This window comes from Thunnus albacares, chromosome 20, assembly GCF_914725855.1.
Source record: "Thunnus albacares chromosome 20, fThuAlb1.1, whole genome shotgun sequence".
In the NCBI taxonomy this organism is placed as follows: Eukaryota; Metazoa; Chordata; class Actinopteri; order Scombriformes; family Scombridae; genus Thunnus; species Thunnus albacares.
Window position 1 is genome coordinate 21251573 of NC_058125.1, and position 23850 is coordinate 21275422.

The 23850-nt window shown below is 35.2% G+C and overlaps 6 protein-coding genes across 6 annotated transcripts; 3 read left to right on the forward strand and 3 right to left on the reverse strand.

The window, feature by feature from the left end:
• Positions 1-252: 252 nt before the first annotated feature.
• On the forward strand, positions 253-1474 carry LOC122971255 (interferon a3-like). The gene is made up of 5 exons (XM_044337831.1): positions 253-384; positions 493-579; positions 694-843; positions 1097-1177; positions 1331-1474. The coding sequence occupies exons 1-5, from the start codon at positions 253-255 to the stop codon at positions 1427-1429; spliced, it is 549 nt and encodes a 182-aa protein (XP_044193766.1). The 3' UTR covers positions 1430-1474.
• Positions 1475-3047: 1573 nt separating this feature from the next.
• LOC122971745 (interferon a3-like) lies at positions 3048-4497 on the reverse strand. Its single transcript, XM_044338488.1, has 5 exons — positions 4366-4497; positions 4172-4258; positions 3908-4057; positions 3254-3334; positions 3048-3151 (listed from the first exon to the last, which is right to left on the reverse strand). The coding sequence occupies exons 1-5, from the start codon at positions 4495-4497 to the stop codon at positions 3053-3055; spliced, it is 549 nt and encodes a 182-aa protein (XP_044194423.1). The 3' UTR covers positions 3048-3052.
• Positions 4498-6211: 1714 nt separating this feature from the next.
• On the forward strand, positions 6212-7671 carry LOC122971254 (interferon a3-like). Its single transcript, XM_044337830.1, has 5 exons — positions 6212-6346; positions 6454-6540; positions 6654-6803; positions 7385-7465; positions 7568-7671. Exons 1-5 carry the CDS (start codon positions 6215-6217, stop codon positions 7664-7666), a joined length of 549 nt encoding a protein of 182 aa, XP_044193765.1. The 5' UTR covers positions 6212-6214; the 3' UTR covers positions 7667-7671.
• Positions 7672-9780: 2109 nt separating this feature from the next.
• Positions 9781-12515, reverse strand: LOC122971747 (interferon a3-like). Its single transcript, XM_044338489.1, has 5 exons — positions 12384-12515; positions 12189-12275; positions 11924-12073; positions 11262-11342; positions 9781-9879 (listed from the first exon to the last, which is right to left on the reverse strand). The coding sequence occupies exons 1-5, from the start codon at positions 12513-12515 to the stop codon at positions 9781-9783; spliced, it is 549 nt and encodes a 182-aa protein (XP_044194424.1).
• A 2051-nt stretch (positions 12516-14566) lies between these two features.
• On the forward strand, positions 14567-17301 carry LOC122971748 (interferon a3-like). Its single transcript, XM_044338490.1, has 5 exons — positions 14567-14698; positions 14807-14893; positions 15009-15158; positions 15740-15820; positions 17203-17301. The coding sequence occupies exons 1-5, from the start codon at positions 14567-14569 to the stop codon at positions 17299-17301; spliced, it is 549 nt and encodes a 182-aa protein (XP_044194425.1).
• Positions 17302-19431: 2130 nt separating this feature from the next.
• On the reverse strand, positions 19432-21074 carry LOC122971442 (interferon a3-like). Its single transcript, XM_044338088.1, has 5 exons — positions 20761-21074; positions 20566-20652; positions 20301-20450; positions 19633-19713; positions 19432-19530 (listed from the first exon to the last, which is right to left on the reverse strand). Exons 1-5 carry the CDS (start codon positions 20983-20985, stop codon positions 19432-19434), a joined length of 642 nt encoding a protein of 213 aa, XP_044194023.1. The 5' UTR covers positions 20986-21074.
• Positions 21075-23850: the final 2776 nt, after the last annotated feature.

Sequence of the window (23850 nt, forward strand, 5' to 3'; positions counted from 1 at the left end):
TTTTAACTTTACAGTGATATTTACTTATTGTGGGATAAATCTTTCATACTGACACGATATCAAATCTGAAATGTGTAACATGTTATGTTGCGATTTTGACGGCGTGAAAGCCACACAAAGTATTTCCCGCAGGTGTTTGGAAAATGAAAAAGGTGCGCACTCCTTTAAATGAGGCGCTGCAGGTCTGCTCAAACAGATCACCAGGACTCATCTGAATTTGCTCCACACAAAAGCAAATTATACTTTTTAAAAATGATGAACAGGATTGTCTTTGCTTGTCTGCTCCTCAGTCTGTACAGCGCAGGATCCTCGCTGAGCTGCAGATGGTTGAGTCATAAATTCAGACAGCACACTGAAAACTCTTTGGAGCTACTGGATACGATGGTAAGTGTGCTTTTTAAAATGTTGTTTATATTGATTTAATCATCTAAATGAACTCACTTTACTTAATTTTCTATACTTTAACACATGATTTGTTTGTGTGTGATGCAGTCTAATAATTCCACCAACACCACTGAGGATGCTGAACTGGAGGTGGCCTTCCCTCATGATCTGTACACTCAGGCGTCCAAAGCATCAGTAAGTCATCCTCAACTTTTAACCACTGCAATTGTAATTGCAAAATATAATATACTGTATGACTTATTTATTGTCTGTAGTAATCTGTGATTGATCGTCTTCTTCTTCTTCCAGGTTGGGGAGCGTCTTGGTTTCATTGTGCAGATTCTGGAGCAGACGGCTGCCCTGTTTGAGGAGGCTCATAACTCTACATCATGGGAGGAGAAGACAGTGGAGGACTTTCTCAATGTTGTCACTCAGCAGGCTGATGGTCTGCGCTCCTGTGTAAGTCTCAGAAATGTGAAGGAACATAGTCTCACTTGTTCACACATTAAATGATTGTTGATTGATTTTTGCAGTGTTGGAAGAAGAATTCACATCTTTTACTAATACAGCAATGTAAAAATACTCAATACTACAAGTAACTCAACTCAACCCAACTCATAGACATCTTAAATGTGACCCAGACTGCACACTGCTTTTTGTAAGACAGGTTAAAAACTATTTTCTTAAATCATTTGACTTTTTATTCATTTAGAATGGGAGCAACAGCCACAAGAAGAACAAGAAGCTGCAGATGTATTTCAAGAGACTCTCAGGCCATATCCTTGGACGAATGGTAAGTCTACACTGTCTATCTATCTATCTATCTATCTATCTATCTATCTATCTATCTATCTATCTATCTATCTATCTATCTATCTATCTATCTATCTATCTATCTATCTATCTATCTATCTATGTTTTAATAATAATATTCTTCTGTCTGTAGGGTCACAGTGCTGAAGCCTGGGAGCTGATCAGGAGGGAAATTAAAATCCATCTATTCAGAGTCGACCAGCTGGCTTCATCTCTACTCACCACCAACTGAAACCTGTCTGTGTGTCAGACTGAGAGTGTGTTACATTATTTGCTTACATGCAGTTTATTTATTTATTATTCTATTTATTTACTTATGTCTTTATTTATTCATCAGTCTACTTATTGAGTTGTTTTAGTACCCAACAGCTGATTGGTTGACTGTGTTGATTTTTAGCATTGAGCAAAATGAAGTATTTTTTAAAAGATTTTTTACATGTTACATCCCATGTTATAGCCAATAAAAAATGATGCAAATGGAAATATTTTGGGCTTTTTATTGCTGTTACATAAACAAAGGGAATGCAGATTTTTCCTTTTAATGAGCACAAGTAAACAACAGGATCATTTAGGGTAATTTACATAGAAACAAACATTTGTGATGATCATGTACCAGTACTTACACCTACTGTAGGTGCAAGATAGAAGTGATGTTAAATGGTCAAATCAGAGTAATAAACAATGCTGGATTCCTAACTAACTGCACCAAGTTTTCTGTCTGCAGTTTGATAATAAAAAAAACAACAACAATATAAACTAAAACTATTCAGGTCATAAATCCGGATTTGGACACAAAGTTCCTCTTCCAGGTTCATGGTTGATATTTTACTTCAGGGAAAGTGTCTCTGTGCTCACCTTAAATCTGAGTTAAAGGAGTGTACAACATGATTAGTGACATCACAACTAGTTTGGAGCCAATCAAGAGCCAGTAGACAACTTACACAAGTCTGATGCTGAAGCCTCCAGTGCACATACACTGGTATAAACTGAAACTATTCAGGTCATAAAACTGGATTTGGACACAGAGTCTCTCTTCCAGGTTTGTGGTTGATATTTTACTTCAGTGGTGCGAATTTATAACAAATTTATGATTAATCAGATTGGATAGACCTTAATGATGTGGAGTGAAACTGAACTTTTGGGGCCTCTTGCTTTGCCCAGTTAATGATCCAGCCTTGTGTTTTACTCTTCAGTTTTAATTGTATGACTTGACCATTTAACATCACTTCTATCTTGTACCTACAGTAGGTGTAAGTACTGGTACATGATCATCAGACATGTTAATGAGAGGTATTACTATAGAAATTACCCTAAATGTTCCTGTTGTGTATTTGTGCTCATTAAAAAGAAAATCTGCATTCACTTTGTTTATACAACAGGAATAACAAACAAAACAAAAATGTTTCCATTTACATCATTTTTTATTGGCTATAACATGTAAAAAATCTTTAAAAATACATTTCATTTTGCTCAACACTAAAAATCAACACATAGAAAGATACATGATCAACCAATCAACTGATACACAAACAATTCAATAAATAAACTGATAAATAAATAAATAAACTGATACATAAACTGAGAAATCAATAAATGAATGAATAAATAAATAAATAAATAAATAAATAAATAAATAATAAACAAACATGGGATGTAATGTAAAAAAAAAAATTATTCATTTTGCTCAATGCTAAAAATCAACACAATCAACCAATCAGCTGTTGGTTACTAGAACAGCTCAATAAATAAACTAATAAATAAATAAAGACATAAGAAAATAAATAGAATAATAAATAAATAAACTGCATGTAATTAAATACTTTAACACATTCTCAGTCTAACACACAGACAGGTTTCAGTTGGTGGTGAGTAGAGATGAAGCCAGCTGGTCGACTCTGAATAGATGGATTTTGATTTCCCTCCTGATCAGCTCCCAGGCTTCAGCACTGTGACCCTACAGACAGAAGAATATTATTATTATTATTACAACATGCTGGATGCGTCCAACCACAGTGTCTCACATCTAAGACCAAAGTGAATGGGACAGATAACTTACCATTCGCTTGACGTGGTCTGAGAGAGTGTGGAAATATTTGGTCAGGTCATGGTTTTTCTTCTTGTGGCTGTGACTCCCAATCTAGATGAATCAGAAGCAAAATAATTTAGAAAATACATCTTCATTCAAATAAATCTCCATCACACAGTCACAATGGACACATGTAGACAGGATTTCACTGTGACAGGAATCTAATTAAATGTAACAGTACATTGCATTTACTCAAGTACTTAAGTACAGTTTTGAAGTACTTGCACGCTACTTGAGTATTTAATTTTTCTGCTGCTTTGTAGTTCTACTACACCACAATTCAGAGGGAAATATTATACTTTATCCTCCATTACATTTTAGTCGACAGCTTTAGTTACATTGTTTTTACTCTTTTTTTGAATTATCATCTCACAGTCCCTCAGATTTATCTGCTGATTCTTATAAAAGCCTGAAGATCAAATAATTACAATAAAATGCTGCTTATACACTGATTCATAAGTAATAATAATGTACTTTATTAAAGAAATCTAATATTGTCACAGCCTGAAGTACTTTTACTTTTACATAATACTTATGTACTTTTACTGAAGTAGGATTTTAAAAGCAGGACTTTTACTGAAGTAAAGGATGTGAGTACTTCTTCCAGTACTGGGCTCTACTTACACAGGGACGCAGACCATGAATCTGCCCGTTCACAACAATGACAAAGTCCTCCTCTGTCTTCTTCTGCCATGATGCAGAGCTGTGATCCTTCTTAAACAACTTAGCCAACTCCTTCAGAACCTGCACGATGAAAACAAGACGCTCCCCAGCCTGGAATGAGGAAATAAACAATCACATATTACATTCATGTCACTTTTTCACAGCTGTGACCACACTTTTCTCTGAGAACAATTGAAGAAAGAAACTTATCTCAGGATGACTTACTGATGCTTTGGACGCCTGAGTGTACAGACGATGAGGGAAGGCCACCTCCAGTTCAGCATTCTCAGTGGTGTTGGTGGAATTATTAGCCTGAATCACACACAAACAAATCACGTGTTAAAGTATAAACAATGAATTAAAGTGAGTCCATTAAGATAACTCAATCACTGTAAACAACATTTTAAAAGCACACTTACCATCGTATCCAGTAGCTCCAAAGAGTTTTCAGTGTGCTGTTTGAATTTATGACTCAACCATCTGCAGCTCAGCGAGGATCCTGCGCTGTACAGACTGAGGAGCAGGCAAGCAAAGAAAATCCTGTTCATCATTTTTAAAAAGGTGTAATTTGCTTTTGTGAAGCGCAGATTCAGATGAGTCCTGGTGATCTGTTTGAGCAGACCTGCAGCGCCTCATTTATATCAGTGCGCACCTTTTTCATTTTCCAAACACCTGCGGGAAACACTTGTGTGACTTCACGCAGTTCAAAGGTCAAAATAAACATAAACATAACAACATGTTACACATTTCAGATTTGATATTGCGTCAGTATGAAAGATTTATCCCACAATAAATAAATATCACAGCAAAGTTAAAATAACACGCCTGGTACGAATGAAAAAAGAGTAAACTGCTATATAGTAATACCAAAGACAATGCATGTTATAGAATACCTAAAAAAAACATCAAATCAAACACAGTTTATTGTTGATAATATTGGAATGACCCAGTTTTGATATTGAAGGAGGATTCTCCTTCACCTTTTCATTTTACAGACTAGTAGCCTATTATATTTGTCATGTACATCATGAAGAGTCTGAAAAGTAACCAGCATTTATTGATTGTGTTTTATTTCTATGGTAGTTTTATTCTAATTAGTATTTTCATTTGTGGTTTGTAGCACGTTGTTTTTATTGTATTGTGTGTGTGTTTTTTCAAAAGTCTATAAGGACAAGAGATGTGAATCAAATTAGATTATTAATACTCTGCAGTTTACTGTATAAACAGCCACATTCTGATGAAAACAAGCTGAAATGTTACTGATCAGTTATGAATGAGCGTCACCACGCAGCCACAGTCACACACTGACTTTCATTTTCTCTTTGTGGGAACTTCCCATTTACTACACTGAGTGGACACAGACTGATTATTGCTAGTCCACACATGATGTAATTCCAACAATTATCTCTTTATAATACATTTTCCATCTCATTGACCAGCGTGCAGACTGAAAGAGAGGTGATGACGTCATCAAAAAAACGATGCCTGAAATCTCAAAAATCCAAAACACTGTAAACTAACGAAATTAAATACATAAATAAATGTTCAAATATCCTAAAACCTTTATCAGTGACAGGGATTACATTCAAGGAGAATTCATTTTGGGTGTCCACAAATTTCTAGACCTACTATTTATAACATTGATTTTATTATTGGTGTTATTACATTTCGATGTATTTTATCATTTTATTATATTATTCTATTCATTGTTGGGTTTTTATCGTATTTTTTCATTTTATGTAGAACACTTTGTAACTTGTTTTAAAAGTGCTATATAAATATATAAATAAAGGTATTATTATTATTAGTTGCCCTTGAAAAATCACAATAATATTCCTATAATAATACTATAATTTCCCATATCGAATACTGAGATATTCCAATCAATTCATCAACAGTTAACTGTGTTTGATTTAATGGTTTTAGGTATTCTATTACATGCATTGTCTTTGGTATTACTATATAGCAGTTTACTCTTTTTTCATTCGTACCAGGCGTGATATTTTAATTTAACTGTGATATTTATTTATTGTGGGATAAATCTTTCATACTGACGCAATATCAAATCTGAAATGTGTAACATGTTGTTATGTTTATGTTTATTTTGACCTTTGAACCGCGTGAAGTCACACAAGTGTTTCCCGCAGGTGTTTGGAAAATGAAAAAGGTGCGCACTGATATAAATGAGGCGCTGCAGGTCTGCTCAAACAGATCACCAGGACTCATCTGAATTTGCGCTTCACAAAAGCAAATTGCACCTTTTTAAAAATGATGAACAGGATTTTCTTTGCTTGCCTGCTCCTCAGTCTGTACAGCGCAGGATCCTCGCTGAGCTGCAGATGGTTGAGTCATAAATTCAAACAGCACACTGAAAACTCTTTGGAGCTACTGGATACGATGGTAAGTGTGCTTTTAAAATGTTGTTTACATTGATTTAGTTATCTTAATGGACTCACTTTAATTCATTGTCTGTACTTTAACACGTGATTTGTTTGTGTGTGATGCAGGCTAATAATTCCACCAACACCACTGAGGATGCTGAACTGGAGGTGGCCTTCCCTCATCGTCTGTACACTCAGGCGTCCAAAGCATCAGTAAGTCATCCTGAAATAAGTTTCTTTCTTTGTTGTTTTTAGAGAAAAGTGTGGTCACAGCTGTGAAAAAGTGACATGAATGTAATATGTGATTGTTTATTTCCTCCTTCCAGGCTGGGGAGCGTCTTGTTTTCATCGTGCAGGTTCTGAAGGAGTTGGCTAAGTTGTTTAAGAAGGATCACAGCTCTGCATCATGGCAGAAGAAGACAGAGGAGGACTTTGTCATTGTTGTGAACGGGCAGATTCATGGTCTGCGTCCCTGTGTAAGTAGAGCCCAGTACTGGAAGAAGTACTCAGATCCTTTACTTCAGTAAAAGTACTTGTTTTGCAGAAAATCAGGTTGTGACAATATTAAATTTGTTTGATAAAGTACATTATTATTATTGATGAATCAGTGTATAAGCAGCATTTTATTGTAATTATTTGATCTTCAGGATTTTATAAGAATCAGCAGATAAATCTGAAGGACTGTGAGATGATAATTTGTGAAGGAAAGAAGAAAAACAAACTTCTGTTACATAAAGCTTGTCTTATTTCATGTCAAAAGAGTAAAAAAAGTAACTAAAGCTGTCAGATAAAATGTAATGGAGGATAAAGTATAATATTTCCCTCTGAATTGTGGTGTAGTAGAACTACAAAGTGACAGAAAATTTGAATACTTAAGTAAAGTACAAGTACTTCAAAACTGTACTTAAGTACTTGAGTTAATGCAATGTACTGTTACATTTAATTAGATTCCTGTCACAGTGAAATCCTGTCTACATGTGTCCATTGTGACTGTGTGATGGAGATTTATTTGAATGAAGATGTATTTTCTAAATTATTTTACTTCTGATTCATGTAGATTGGGAGTCACAGCCACAAGAAGAAAAACGATGACCTGACCAAATATTTCCACACTCTCTCAGACCACGTCAAGCGAATGGTAAGTTATCTGTCCCATTCACTTTGGTCTTAGATGTGAGACACTGTGGTTGGACGCATCCAGCATGTTGTAATAATAATAATAATATTCTTCTGTCTGTAGGGTCACAGTGCTGAAGCCTGGGAGCTGATCAGGAGGGAAATCAAAATCCATCTATTCAGAGTCGACCAGCTGGCTTCATCTCTACTCACCAACATCTGAAACCTGTCTGTGTGTCAGACTGAGAATGTGTTAAATTATTTAATTACATGCAGTTTATTTATTTATTTATTTATTCATAATGTATTTATTTATTTATTAAATTGTTTGTGTATTTATCAGTTGATTGGTTGACTATGTGTCTCTCTATGTGTTGATTTTAGCATTGAGAAAAATGAAATACATATATTTTTTTATCTGTATGTACATGGGATACCATGTTATACCTAATAAAACAAATAATACTTCTCGATGTAGTTGGAAATATTTTTCTTGTTTTTTTATTCCTGTTTCATAAACAAAGACGATGCAGATTTTCTATTTATGAGTAAAGTCAAACAGCAGGAACATGTGAGGTGTTGTTCAGGATCTGATACCTCTCACAAACAGTTCTGATGATCATGTAACAGTACTTACAGCAGACCTCCAGGGGCCCCAAAAGCCTCCAGTTTGATCCATATCATTTCATTAATGGCAAATTTGTTATAAATTTGGACCACTGAGGTACAATATCAACCATGACAGGTCCTCCCTCCTCCATCTTGCTCTGGTCTGGAAGAGGAACTCTCACTGTCACAATCCAGTTTAAACACCTGAATAGTTTTACTTTATATTGTTGTTTTTATCAAACTGCACACAGAAAACTTGGAAGTTAGTGTTATTCCAGGCTGCAACAGACAGTTATTCTCATTATCAGTAGGTCTGACAGTTAGTTTCTTGAATAATCGATTGTTCAGTGTATAAAATGTCAGAAAACAGTCTGATGGTCATTATTCTTTATTCACTGAAGCAAAGTTAACATTTTCAAAGTTCTCATTTCTTCTGAACAACAGTCAAAAACCCAAAGATGTTGAGTTTATTATCATAAATAACTGTGAATATTAGTAAATATTTACAGTTGAGTAGTTGGTACCAATGAAATTTTGGGAGTTTAGCTTAAAAAATTAAACAAACTAAACAACTAATCAGTTATCAAAAGTGTCCTCCTCCAGTCAAAAGTGTTTTTCTTCTTGTTCCTCTGGTTGGAGGTTTGATTTTCTCTGTGCAGAATGATGTTTGTGCAGAGTTTGACACTAGAAGCTGTTTTTACATTCATCAGCCGAAGGGGGAAAGTGTCTCTGTGCTCACCTTAAATCTGAGTTAAGGGAGTGTTGAATATGATTAGTGACATCACAACTAGTTTGGAGCCAATCAAGAGCCAGTAGACAACTTCCACAAGTCTGATGCTGAAGCCTCCAGTGCACATACACTGGTATAAACTAAAACTATTCAGGTCATAAAACTGGATTTGGACACAGAGTCTCTCTTCCAGGTTCGTGGTTGATATTTCACTTCAGTGGTGCGAATTTATAACAAATTTATGATTAATCAGATTAGATAGACCTTAATGATGTGGAGTGAAACTGGACTTTTGGTGCCTCTTGCTTTGCCCAGTTAATAATCCAGCCTTGTGTTTTACTCTTCAGTTTTAATTGTCTGACTGGACCATTTAACATCACTTCTATCTTGTACCTACAGTAGGTGTAAGTACTGGTACATGATCATCAGACATGTTAATGAGAGGTATTACTATAGAAATTACCCTAAATGTTCCTGTTGTGTATTTATGCTTATTAAAAAGAAAATCTGCATTCACTTTGTTTATACAACAGGAATAACAAACAAAACAAAATGTTTCCATTTACATCATTTTTTATTGGCTATAACATGTAAAAAATCTTTAAAAATACATTTCATTTTGCTCAACGCTAAAAATCAACACATAGGAAGATACATGATCAACCAATCAACTGATACACAAACAATTCAAAAAATAAACTGATAAATAAATAAATAAACTGATACATAAACTGAGAAATCAATAAATGAATAAATGAATGAATGAATAAATAAATAAATAAATAAACATGGGATGTAATGTAAAAAAAATTTTTATTATTCATTTTGCTCAATACTAAAAATCAACACAATCAACCAATCAGCTGTTGGTTACTAAAACAACTCAATAAATATACTGATAAATAAATAAAGACATTAGAAAATAAATAGAATAATAAATAAATAAACTGCATGTAAACAAATAATTTAACACATTCTCAGTCTGACACAGACAGGTTTCAGTTGGTGGTGAGTAGAGATGAAGCCAGCTGGTCGACTCTGAATAGATGCATTTTGATTTCCCTCCTGATCAGCTCCCAGGCTTCAGCACTGTGACCCTACAGACAGAAGAATATTATTAATGTGTGATAGCTGAAAGCAACATTCTCACTCTTTATTCTTATTCCGTCTTCCATACGTTTTTTTCCACGTTTCAACTGCTGCATACTTTGTGTTATAAAAACCATTCAACTGTCAATCTGTGCAACTCATTCAGCAGATGTGTGCTGGTATTTTTCTGAAATGTGACATATTTCAGCGATTTTATATAATTTTTTAAAACATTAAAATTTATAAAGGCAGTCTATGGGACGAACCATCCAACTGAGTTTGAACCTTGGTCACTTTGACACTCAACTGCTCGGAAGTCCCTTATCCTATAGACGCCATTCAAACTGTATAATGTTCACAAAACTTTGAACTTTCAAAGTTACCAGATTGTTTAGTGATATCTTTTGTAGTTTTTCAGCAATTTAAGCCCAAAGTCAGGGGTTTTTCAGACTTTTTCAGGTCTCACCAGTGTGTCATGTGATCAGGCACAGTGGAGAGCACAGATAATTTTAGACCAGAAATATTTTTCTAAACTGCTGTCACTCCCACAATTTTAACTTCTCAAGCACATATCTTGCCTCAGTATGTTGCCACAAGCCCCCTCTCTCTCAAAATGTAAATACATTTTCATCGTCAAAATGGAGATTTTTTCCACTCGTTACTGGCAATGTCTGTTGGCTCAGTGGTTTAGAACACTGTCCTCATGATCAGCTACCCCTTAGATGACAAGGTTGTGTGTTCAATGCCTGTTTACTGCAGTGCTCCCTATAATATTGCTCTCATGTACAAAGTTGCTTCACATCTTTATCCTGTACCATAATTCAATTCCACTCTAGCTTATCTCAACATTATTACCTAAAATGTGGATTGCTATTCTTGTTAAATACATCTTTTCTGATTCTCTAAGTCCTGTCTGAGTAGTCCAGTGGTTTAAGTTCACTGTCACTTCTCAAATCCTTTTAGATCCAAAGGTTGTGAGTTTGAGCGCTGCTTAGGGCAGAACTCAGTAGAGTTGAAGGATGAAGGAGTCCAGGTGATGTCAATCTGCTTAATGAGCTGAGCCTAACTGCTTTTTTGTTAATTTCATGCAATTGACAGGCTAAATACCAGAATCTGGCCTAATGTTACTGTGTGACATGTTAGCTCAGTGCATAGCATGTCTGTCTTATACACATGAGGGTGTAGGTTCAATTCCACCCATTGCTGATTTTAATATTGGTAGATTTTTCAATAGTGTTGAGCTTCCAGTTATGCAATCTAAATTCGCTTTCAGCAATCACACGCAATTTCTACAGAAATGGCATTTTCTAATTATTATTACAACATACTGGATGCGTCCAACCACAGTGTCTCACATCTAAGACCAAAGTGAATGGGACAGATAACTTACCATTCGCTTGACGTGGTCTGAGAGAGAGTGGAAATATTTGGTCAGGTCATCGTTTTTCTTCTTGTGGCTGTGACTCCCAATCTACATGAATCAGAAGCAAAATAATTTAGAAAATACGTCTTCATTCAAATAAATCTCCATCACACAGTCACAATGGACACATGTAGACGGGATTTCACTGTGACAGAAATCTAATTAAATGTAACAGTACATTGCATTAACTCAAGTACTTAAGTACAGTTTTGAAGTACTTGTACGTTACTTGAGTATTTAATTTTTCTGTTACTTTGTAGTTCTACTACACCACAATTCAGAGGAAAATAATGTACTTTATCCTCCATTACCTTTTATCTGACAGCTTTAGTTACTTTTTTTACTCTTTTGACATGAAATAAGACAAGCTTTATGTAACAGAAGTTTGTTTTTCTTCTTTCCTTCACAAATTATCATCTCACAGTCCTTCAGATTTATCTGCTGATTCTTATAAAATCCTGAAGATCAAATAACTACAATAAAATGCTGCTTATACACTGATTCATCAGTAATAATAATGTACTTTATTAAACAAATTTAATATTGTCACAGCCTGATTTTCTGCAAAACAAGTACTTTTACTGAAGCAAAGGATGTGAGTACTTCTTCCAGTACTGGGCTCTACTTACACAGGGACGCAGACCATGAATCTGCCCGTTCACAACAATGACAAAGTCCTCCTCTGTCTTCTTCTGCCATGATGCAGAGCTGTGATCCTTCTTAAACAATTTAGCCAACTCCTTCAGAACCTGCACGATGAAAACAAGACGCTCCCCAGCCTGGAAGGAGGAAACAAAACAATCACATATTACATTCATGTCACTTTTTCACAGCTGTGACCACACTTTTCTCTGAGAACAATTGAAGAAAGAAACTTATTTCAGGATGACTTACTGATGCTTTGGACGCCTGAGTGTACAGACGATGAGGGAAGGCCACCTCCAGTTCAGCATCCTCAGTGGTGTTGGTGGAATTATTAGCCTGAATCACACACAAACAAATCATGTGTTAAAGTATAAACAATGAATTAAAGTGAGTCCATTAAGATAACTAAATCACTGTAAACAGCATTTTAAAAAGCACACTTACCATCGTATCCAGTAGCTCCAAAGAGTTTTCAGTGTGCTGTTTGAATTTATGACTCAACCATCTGCAGCTCAGCGAGGATCCTGCGCTGTACAGACTGAGGAGCACACAAGCAAAGAAAATCCTGTTCATCATTTTTAAAAAGGTGTAATTTGCTTTTGTGAAGCGTAAATTCAGATGAGTCCTGGTGATCTGTTTGAGCAGACCTGCAGCGCCTCATTTATATCAGTGCGCACCTTTTTCATTTTCCAAACACCTGCGGGAAACACTTGTGTGACTTCACGCGGTTCAAAGGTCAAAATAAACATAAACATAACAACATGTTACACATTTCAGATTTGATATTGCGTCAGTATGAAAGATTTATCCCACAATAAATAAATATCACAGCAAAGTTAAAATAACACGCCTGGTACGAATGAAAAAAGAGTAAACTGCTATATAGTAATACCAAAGACAATGCATGTTATAGAATACCTAAAAACATCAAATCAAACACAGTTTACTGTTGATAATATTGGAATGACTCAGTTTCGATATTGGAAATTATGGGAATATTAAAGGAATATTAATGCGATTTTTCAAGGGCAACTAATAATAATAATAAAAGTTAAAATATGACGCCTGGTACATACACTGCAACAATTATTCAGGAATGGTTTGAGGAACATGACAAAGAAAGAATTTACAGGACTTTAAGGATCTGCTGTTAACGTCCTGGCTCCAGATACCAGAGGACACCTTCAGAGGTCTTGTGGAGTCCATGACTCGGTGGGTCAAAGCTGTTTTGGCTGCACGAGGGGGATCTAAACAATATTAGGCAGGTGGGTTTAATGTTGTGGCTGATCGGTGGTTTGTGAGAACCAGGAAGCCTATTGAAGGAGGATTCTCCTTCACCTTTTCATTTTACAGACTAGTAGCCTATTATATTTGTCCTGTACATCATGAAGAGTCTGAAAAGTAACCAGCATTTATTGATTGTGTTTTATTTCTATGGTAGTTTTATTCTAATTAGTATTTTCATTTGTGGTTTGTAGCACGTTGTTTTTATTGTATTGTGTGTGTGTTTTTTCAAAAGTCTATAAGGACAAGAGATGTGAATCAAATTAGACTATTAATACTCTGCAGTTTACTGTATAAACAGCCACATTCTGATGAAAACAAGCTGAAATGTTACTGATCAGTTATGAATGAGCGTCACCACGCAGCCACAGTCACACACTGACTTTCATTTTCTCTTTGTGGGAACTTCCCATTTACTACACTGAGTGGACACAGACTGATTATTGCTAGTCCACACATGATGTAATTCCAACAATTATCTCTTTATAATACATTTTCCATCTCATTGACCAGCGTGCAGACTGAAAGAGAGGTGATGACGTCATCAAAAAAACGATGCCTGAAATCTCAAAAAGACAAAAACACTGTAAACTAACGAAATTAAATACATAAATAAATGTTCAAATATCCTAAAACCTTTATCAGTGACAGGGATTACATTCAAGGAGAATTAATTTTGGGTGTCCACAAATTTCTAGACCTACTATTTATAACATTGATTTTATTATTGGTGTTATTACATTTCGATGTATTTTATCATTTTATTACATTATTCTATTCATTGTTGGGTTTTTATCGTATTTTTTCATTTTATGTAGAACACTTTGTAACTTGTTTTAAAAGTGCTATATAAATATATAAATAAAGGTATTATTATTATTAGTTGCCCTTGAAAAATCACAATAATATTCCTATAATAATACCATAATTTCCCATATCGAATACTGAGATATTCCAATCAATTCATCAACAGTTAACTGTATTTGATTTGATGTTTTTAGGTATTCTATAACATGCATTGTCTTTGGTATTACTATATAGCAGTTTACTCTTTTTTCATTCGTACCAGGCGTGTTATTTTAACTTTGCTGTGATATTTATTTATTGTGGGATAAATCTTTCATACTGACGCAATATCAAATCTGAAATGTGTAACATGTTGTTATGTTTATGTTTATTTTGACCTTTGAACCGCGTGAAGTCACACAAGTGTTTCCCGCAGGTGTTTGGAAAATGAAAAAGGTGCGCACTGATATAAATGAGGCGCTGCAGGTCTGCTCAAACAGATCACCAGGACTCATCTGAATTTACGCTTCACAAAAGCAAATTACACCTTTTTAAAAATGATGAACAGGATTTTCTTTGCTTGTGTGCTCCTCAGTCTGTACAGCGCAGGATCCTCGCTGAGCTGCAGATGGTTGAGTCATAAATTCAAACAGCACACTGAAAACTCTTTGGAGCTACTGGATACGATGGTAAGTGTGCTTTTTAAAATGCTGTTTACAGTGATTTAGTTATCTTAATGGACTCACTTTAATTCATTGTTTATACTTTAACACATGATTTGTTTGTGTGTGATGCAGGCTAATAATTCCACCAACACCACTGAGGATGCTGAACTGGAGGTGGCCTTCCCTCATCGTCTGTACACTCAGGCGTCCAAAGCATCAGTAAGTCATCCTGAAATAAGTTTCTTTCTTCAATTGTTCTCAGAGAAAAGTGTGGTCACAGCTGTGAAAAAGTGACATGAATGTAATATGTGATTGTTTTGTTTCCTCCTTCCAGGCTGGGGAGCGTCTTGTTTTCATCGTGCAGGTTCTGAAGGAGTTGGCTAAATTGTTTAAGAAGGATCACAGCTCTGCATCATGGCAGAAGAAGACAGAGGAGGACTTTGTCATTGTTGTGAACGGGCAGATTCATGGTCTGCGTCCCTGTGTAAGTAGAGCCCAGTACTGGAAGAAGTACTCACATCCTTTGCTTCAGTAAAAGTACTTGTTTTGCAGAAAATCAGGCTGTGACAATATTAAATTTGTTTAATAAAGTACATTATTATTACTGATGAATCAGTGTATAAGCAGCATTTTATTGTAGTTATTTGATCTTCAGGATTTTATAAGAATCAGCAGATAAATCTGAAGGACTGTGAGATGATAATTTGTGAAGGAAAGAAGAAAAACAAACTTCTGTTACATAAAGCTTGTCTTATTTCATGTCAAAAGAGTAAAAAAAGTAACTAAAGCTGTCAGATAAAAGGTAATGGAGGATAAAGTACATTATTTTCCTCTGAATTGTGGTGTAGTAGAACTACAAAGTAACAGAAAAATTAAATACTCAAGTAACGTACAAGTACTTCAAAACTGTACTTAAGTACTTGAGTTAATGCAATGTACTGTTACATTTAATTAGATTTCTGTCACAGTGAAATCCCGTCTACATGTGTCCATTGTGACTGTGTGATGGAGATTTATTTGAATGAAGACGTATTTTCTAAATTATTTTGCTTCTGATTCATGTAGATTGGGAGTCACAGCCACAAGAAGAAAAACGATGACCTGACCAAATATTTCCACTCTCTCTCAGACCACGTCAAGCGAATGGTAAGTTATCTGTCCCATTCACTTTGGTCTTAGATGTGAGACACTGTGGTTGGACGCATCCAGTATGTTGTAATAATAATTAGAAAATGCCATTTCTGTAGAAATTGCGTGTGATTGCTGAAAGCGAATTTAGATTGCATAACTGGAAGCTCAACACTATTGAAAAATCTACCAATATTAAAATCAGAAATGGGTGGAATTGAACCTACACCCTCATGTGTATAAGACAGACATGCTATGCACTGAGCTAACATGTCACACAGTAACGTTAGGCCAGATTCTGGTATTTAGCCTGTCAATTGCATGAAATTAACAAAAAAGCAGTTAGGCTCAGCTCATTAAGCAGATTGACATCACCTGGACTCCTTCATCCTTCAACTCTACTGAGTTCTGCCCTAAGCAGCGCTCAAACTCACAACCTTTGGATCTAAAAGGATTTGAGAAGTGACAGTGAACTTAAACCACTGGACTACTCAGACAGGACTTAGAGAATCAGAAAAGATGTATTTAACAAGAATAGCAATCCACATTTTAGGTAATAATGTTGAGATAAGCTAGAGTGGAATTGAATTATGGTACAGGATAAAGATGTGAAGCAACTTTGTACATGAGAGCAATATTATAGGGAGCACTGCAGTAAACAGGCATTGAACACACAACCTTGTCATCTAAGGGGTAGCTGATCATGAGGACAGTGTTCTAAACCACTGAGCCAACAGACATTGCCAGTAACGAGTGGAAAAAATCTCCATTTTGACGATGAAAATGTATTTACATTTTGAGAGAGAGGGGGCTTGTGGCAACATACTGAGGCAAGATATGTGCTTGAGAAGTTAAAATTGTGGGAGTGACAGCAGTTTAGAAAAATATTTCTGGTCTAAAATTATCTGTGCTCTCCACTGTGCCTGATCACATGACACACTGGTGAGACCTGAAAAAGTCTGAAAAACCCCTGACTTTGGGCTTAAATTGCTGAAAAACTACAAAAGATATCACTAAACAATCTGGTAACTTTGAAAGTTCAAAGTTTTGTGAACATTATACAGTTTGAATGGCGTCTATAGGATAAGGGACTTCCGAGCAGTTGAGTGTCAAAGTGACCAAGGTTCAAACTCAGTTGGATGGTTCGTCCCATAGACTGCCTTTATAAATTTTAATGTTTTAAAAAATTATATAAAATCGCTGAAATATGTCACATTTCAGAAAAATACCAGCACACATCTGCTGAATGAGTTGCACAGATTGACAGTTGAATGGTTTTTATAACACAAAGTATGCAGCAGTTGAAACGTGGAAAAAAACGTATGGAAGACGGAATAAGAATAAAGAGTGAGAATGTTGCTTTCAGCTATCACACATTAATAATATTCTTCTGTCTGTAGGGTCACAGTGCTGAAGCCTGGGAGCTGATCAGGAGGGAAATCAAAATGCATCTATTCAGAGTCGACCAGCTGGCTTCATCTCTACTCACCACCAACTGAAACCTGTCTGTGTCAGACTGAGAATGTGTTAAATTATTTGTTTACATGCAGTTTATTTATTTATTATTCTATTTATTTTCTAATGTCTTTATTTATTTATCAGTATATTTATTGAGTTGTTTTAGTAACCAACAGCTGATTGGTTGATTGTGTTGATTTTTAGTATTGAGCAAAATGAATAATTTTTTTTTTTACATTACATCCCATGTTTATTTATTTATTTATTTATTCATTCATTCATTTATTCATTTATTTATTCATTTATTGATTTCTCAGTTTATGTATCAGTTTATTTATTTATTTATCAGTTTATTTTTTGAATTGTTTGTGTATCAGTTGATTGGTTGATCATGTATCTTCCTATGTGTTGATTTTTAGCGTTGAGCAAAATGAAATGTATTTTTAAAGATTTTTTACATGTTATAGCCAATAAAAAATGATGTAAATGGAAACATTTTGTTTTGTTTGTTATTCCTGTTGTATAAACAAAGTGAATGCAGATTTTCTTTTTAATAAGCATAAATACACAACAGGAACATTTAGGGTAATTTCTATAGTAATACCTCTCATTAACATGTCTGATGATCATGTACCAGTACTTACACCTACTGTAGGTACTAGATAGAAGTGATGTTAAATGGTCCAGTCAGACAATTAAAACTGAAGAGTAAAACACAAGGCTGGATTATTAACTGGGCAAAGCAAGAGGCACCAAAAGTCCAGTTTCACTCCACATCATTAAGGTCTATCTAATCTGATTAATCATAAATTTGTTATAAATTCGCACCACTGAAGTGAAATATCAACCACGAACCTGGAAGAGAGACTCTGTGTCCAAATCCAGTTTTATGACCTGAATAGTTTTAGTTTATACCAGTGTATGTGCACTGGAGGCTTCAGCATCAGACTTGTGGAAGTTGTCTACTGGCTCTTGATTGGCTCCAAACTAGTTGTGATGTCACTAATCATATTCAACACTCCCTAACTCAGATTTAAGGTGAGCACAGAGACACTTTCCCCCTTCGGCTGATGAATGTAAAAACAGCTTCTAGTGTCAAACTCTGCACAAACATCATTCTGCACAGAGAAAATCAAACCTCCGACCAGAGGAACAAGAAGAAAAACACTTTTGACTGGAGGAGGACACTTTTGATAACTGATTAGTTGTTTAGTTTGTTTAATTTTTTAAGCTAAACTCCCAAAATTTCATTGGTACCAACTACTCAACTGTAAATATTTACTAATATTCACAGTTATTTATGATAATAAACTCAACATCTTTGGGTTTTTGACTGTTGTTCAGAAGAAATGAGAACTTTGAAAATGTTAACTTTGCTTCAGTGAATAAAGAATAATGACCATCAGACTGTTTTCTGACATTTTATACACTGAACAATCGATTATTCAAGAAACTAACTGTCAGACCTACTGATAATGAGAATAACTGTCCGTTGCAGCCTGGAATAATACTAACTTCCAAGTTTTCTGTGTGCAGTTTGATAAAAACAACAATATAAAGTAAAACTATTCAGGTGTTTAAACTGGATTGTGACAGTGAGAGTTCCTCTTCCAGACCAGAGCAAGATGGAGGATGGAGGACCTGTCATGGTTGATATTGTACCTCAGTGGTCCAAATTTATAACAAATTTGCCATTAATGAAATGATATGGATCAAACTGGAGGCTTTTGGGGCCCCTGGAGGTCTGCTGTAAGTACTGTTCCATGATCATCAGAACTGTTTGTGAGAAGTACGTGTGCATCAGATCCTGAACAAAAACTCACATGTTCCTGCTGTTTGACTTTTCTCATTAATAGAAAATCTGCATCGTCTTTGTTTATGGAACAGGAATAAAAAAAACAAGAAAAATATTTCCAACTGCATCGAGAAGTATTATTTGTTTTATTAGGTATAACATGGTATCCCATGTACATACAGGTAAAAAATATATATATTTCATTTTTCTCAATGCTAAAATCAACACATAGAGAGACACATAGTCAACCAATCAACTGATAAATACACAAACAATTCAATAAATAAATAAATACATTATGAATAAATAAATAAATAAATAAACTGCATGTAATTAAATAATTTAACACATTCTCAGTCTAACACACAGACAGGTTTCAATTGGTGGTGAGTAGAGATGAAGCCAGCTGGTCGACTCTGAATAGATGGATTTTGATTTCTCTCCTGATCAGCTCCCAGGCTTCAGCACTGTGACCCTACAGACAGAAGAATATTATTATTATTATTACAACATGCTGGATGCATTCAACCACAGTGTCTCACATCTAAGACCAAAGTGAATGGGACAGATAACTTACCATTCGCTTGACGTGGTCTGAGAGAGTGTGGAAATATTTGGTCAGGTCATGGTTTTTCTTCTTGTGGCTGTGACTCCCAATCTACATGAATCAGAAGTAAAATAATTTAGAAAATACATCTTCATTCAAATAAATCTCCATCACACAGTCACAATGGACACATGTAGACGGGATTTCACTGTGACAGGAATCTAATTAAATGTAACAGTACATTGCATTAACTCAAGTACTTAAGTACAGTTTTGAAGTACTTGTACGCTACTTGAGTATCCAGATTTTTAGCTACTTTGTAGTTCTACTACACCACAATTCAGAGGGAAATATTATACTTTATCCTCCATTACATTTTAGTCGACAGCTTTAGTTACATTGTTTTTACTCTTTTTTTGAATTATCATCTCACAGTCCTTCAGATTTATCTGCTGATTCTTATAAAATCCTGAAGATCAAATGATTACAATAAAATGCTGCTTATACACTGATTCATCAGTAATAAGAATGTGCTTTATTAAACAAATTTAATATTGTCACAGCCTGATTTTCTGCAAAACAAGTACTTTTACTTTTACATAATACTTATGTACTTTTACTGAAGTAGGATTTTAAAAGCAGGACTTTTACTGAAGTAAAGGATGTGAGTACTTCTTCCAGTACTAGGCTCTACTTACACAGGGACGCAGACCATGAATCTGCCCGTTCACAACAATGACAAAGTCCTCCTCTGTCTTCTTCTGCCATGATGCAGAGCTGTGATCCTTCTTAAACAACTTAGCCAACTCCTTCAGAACCTGCACGATGAAAACAAGACGCTCCCCAGCCTGGAATGAGGAAATAAAACAATCACATATTACATTCATGTCACTTTTTCACAGCTGTGACCACACTTTTCTCTAAAAACAATCGAAGAAAGAAACTTATTTCAGGATGACTTACTGATGCTTTGGACGCCTGAGTGTACAGACGATGAGGGAAGGCCACCTCCAGTTCAGCATCCTCAGTGGTGTTGGTGGAATTATTAGCCTGCATCACACACAAACAAATCATGTGTTAAAGTACAGACAATGAATTAAAGTGAGTCCATTAAGATAACTAAATCAATGTAAACAACATTTCAAAAAGCACACTTACCATCGTATCCAGTAGCTCCAAAGAGTTTTCAGTGTGCTGTCTGAATTTATGAGCCAACCATCTGCAGCTCAGCGAGGATCCTGCGCTGTACAGACTGAGGAGTAGGCAAGCAAAGAAAATCCTGTTGGTCATTTTTAAAAAGGTATAAATTGCTTTTGTGTGGAGTAAATCCAGAGGTTGTGATCTGTGATGGTGATCTGTTTGAGCAGACCTGCAGCGCTTCATTTATAGCAGCGCGCACCTTTTTCATTTTCCAAACACCTGCGGGAAATTCTCAACATGACCTGCGGGTTTGACGCGCTCCAAAAGTCGAAATAAACCACAACACACGTATAATGTCACACATTTCGGATTTAAATTATTGTCCCATTTATTGATTTTCCTTACGTCTTACTGTCTTATAACTTAATAAATGTTAAAGCATATATCTAAAATATCGCGCCAGATATTAAAAATATCACAAAGACATGAATATACGTTATAAGAGGCCGCCACGTAGAAAGTTCATATTGTACAATACCTCAGAAATGCATGAAAACAAACATAGCTCATCATTCACCATCATAGCTACATGTAGGGAAAATCTGGGGAGCAATAGGAATATTTTTGCGTTATTTTACAGTGTTTTGGACATTTGAGGCAAGAAATTGAATGTTTTTATTTAGTTTTGATGCAGTGATCATCTCCCTTTTAATCTGCAGACTGTGCAGTATGAGGGGCAGCCTGAGTGTATTAGGAAACATAATAATAATCATAATCATTTATGAATCATCAATAATCCAGACCGTAGGCGTGTTCGCTGCGTGCTCATACCTGCCACAGGTATCAAGCGCTCCCCTTAAAGAGAAAATGAAAGTGACGCTCAGTTCATTTTCATACCGCGGTGACAATCACAGCACACGTCCCTGAAGAATGACCGGACATATATGGAAGAACTGACGGCATTCCTGGGAATTTCGTCTACATTTATGGCACTAGTAATGTATTAACCTTACATTTTTTGCTTATTACACTGTAACGTGTGTTTGTAGGGAGCATAAGGGGACAAAGGTTGTAATTTGTCTGTGAATTTAATATTCTTTCCTTCTTGTCCCTTTAAAGAGAGAATAATTATGTAGGATATCAAGCATGATGGAAAGTTTGTTCACAAAATTTTGCTTAAATGTTTTCTTTTTAACGATATATGTTATTTTTAAGAAATGTTTATTCTCCTTTTTATTTATTTCATTTGGAATAATAACTGGGCATTCAGGGGACTGATTGGATATAATGTATTTTAAGTGTCCTTACTGTATAACACTATAGGTCTATACTGGAAGAGATGTTTTATGTTGTTTTTTAGGAAGTTGCCAGTACTGGAGGAAGTATTCAGGCTCTTTGATAAAAGCAGCACATCCACAGTGTAAAAATACTTAAAAATAAGTTGTACAAGAAGTACATTTACTCAAGTACAGCACTCAAGTAAACGATATGAATACTTCTTCCACCACTGAAAACAAGTAAAAGTTGTACTCTGAATGCAGGTCAAAGTACAAGTATTATCAGCAAAATGTGCCCAAGGTATCTCTAACTGTTATTATTTATTCATTTATTTGTTTTAACTTGTAAGTAATCTGTGTAAGTTTACTGGAGCTCATTTTATCCACTTCATATTTAATCTAACAATGCATAATATTTGATGTTTAAATTCAAATTAGTTTAATTAGTTATTTGTTGTCAGCAAAATCTTAATATAAAAAGTAACTTAAGCTGCAAATTGATGTAGTGTAGTAAAAAGTACAGCATTTCCCTCTGTAAAAGTAATTAGAAATTGTATTTAAGTACAGTAATTGGAACTGGAATCTGCATTCATATTGTACTCCAGTTCACCACAATAAAGAGTAATGTCTGAATTAGTTATAGATAGATAGATAGATAGATAGATAGATAGATAGATAGATAGATAGATAGATAGATAGATAGATAGATAGAAAATTGCACAAGGAAGAAAATACCAATAAATCTTACAATAATGTCATATATAAAATGTTATAGCAACATGCCACCAAAGTCTCCAAAGCTCAAAAATAGAAAATGACAACAAGTAAATTAAGAATAAAAGTACGGATATATCATAAATCTTACACTTTTATCAAAAAATTAAAAAGAAAACTTTGCTTTGAATGCACCAGCATCCTGTAATTACTACTTTTGGCAGTAGAGGCCACTGTTGCTGCTGCTCAGCAGAAGTCACACAGTCTTACTTTAAAGCAGTGGTTCTCAAACTTTTTCCACGTCAAGGACCCCTAAACTGACACAAATCAGATCACAGACCCCCATTTGATAAGATTTTGTCCAGGGTCCCCCATCTGAAGAGATTTTTGCTTGTTTTATTACAGAAAATGTATGAAACTCATGACCAAAATAGTCATAAATTCTGTCATTGTGTTACTTATGGATGGAATTATAGTGAAAATAATTCATTCTCCTTTTTGCTGGGGACCCCTTGGAACCTCCTCAAGGACTCCTGGGGCTCCCTGGACCCCACTTTGAGAACCACTGTTTTAAGAACATCTACCAACTGATCAGTTATTTTGCAACATTGTCATACATTAAATATTATAGCCACCCCCAAACTGCACAAAACTGTCAAAAAGACAAAAATGTTTTTTTGTTGTTGTTGTTGTTTTTATTTTTTTAAATACTTGAATCCATTTTATGCAGCCTATCATTTTCTGAGACAAACTCACAGACAAGCAAAGAATCAGTTCACCTTTTTTAAAATAATATATAAAGTGTGGAATCACTACACAATTTACAAGCTGTGGTGTGTGTTTTGAAACTTTTAGAGCTGTGTTGGTCACACTGACAGGAAAAGTAATACTCGGACAGGACAGGGAACACAAAGTTCTCACATGTCAGCAACAACAACATCAGCACGCCTCAGAAACTGTGCTGCCTTTGTGTGGTACTCGTAAATTACTCTTACTATCACCATTACCATTACCACCGCTACGATTTCAGTGTAGCTTATATTTCTTAATATGATAAAACATGTGTAATATATTAAGCCCATGTTTTTCGCTAACTCGAGTGTCTTTGATTAGAAAT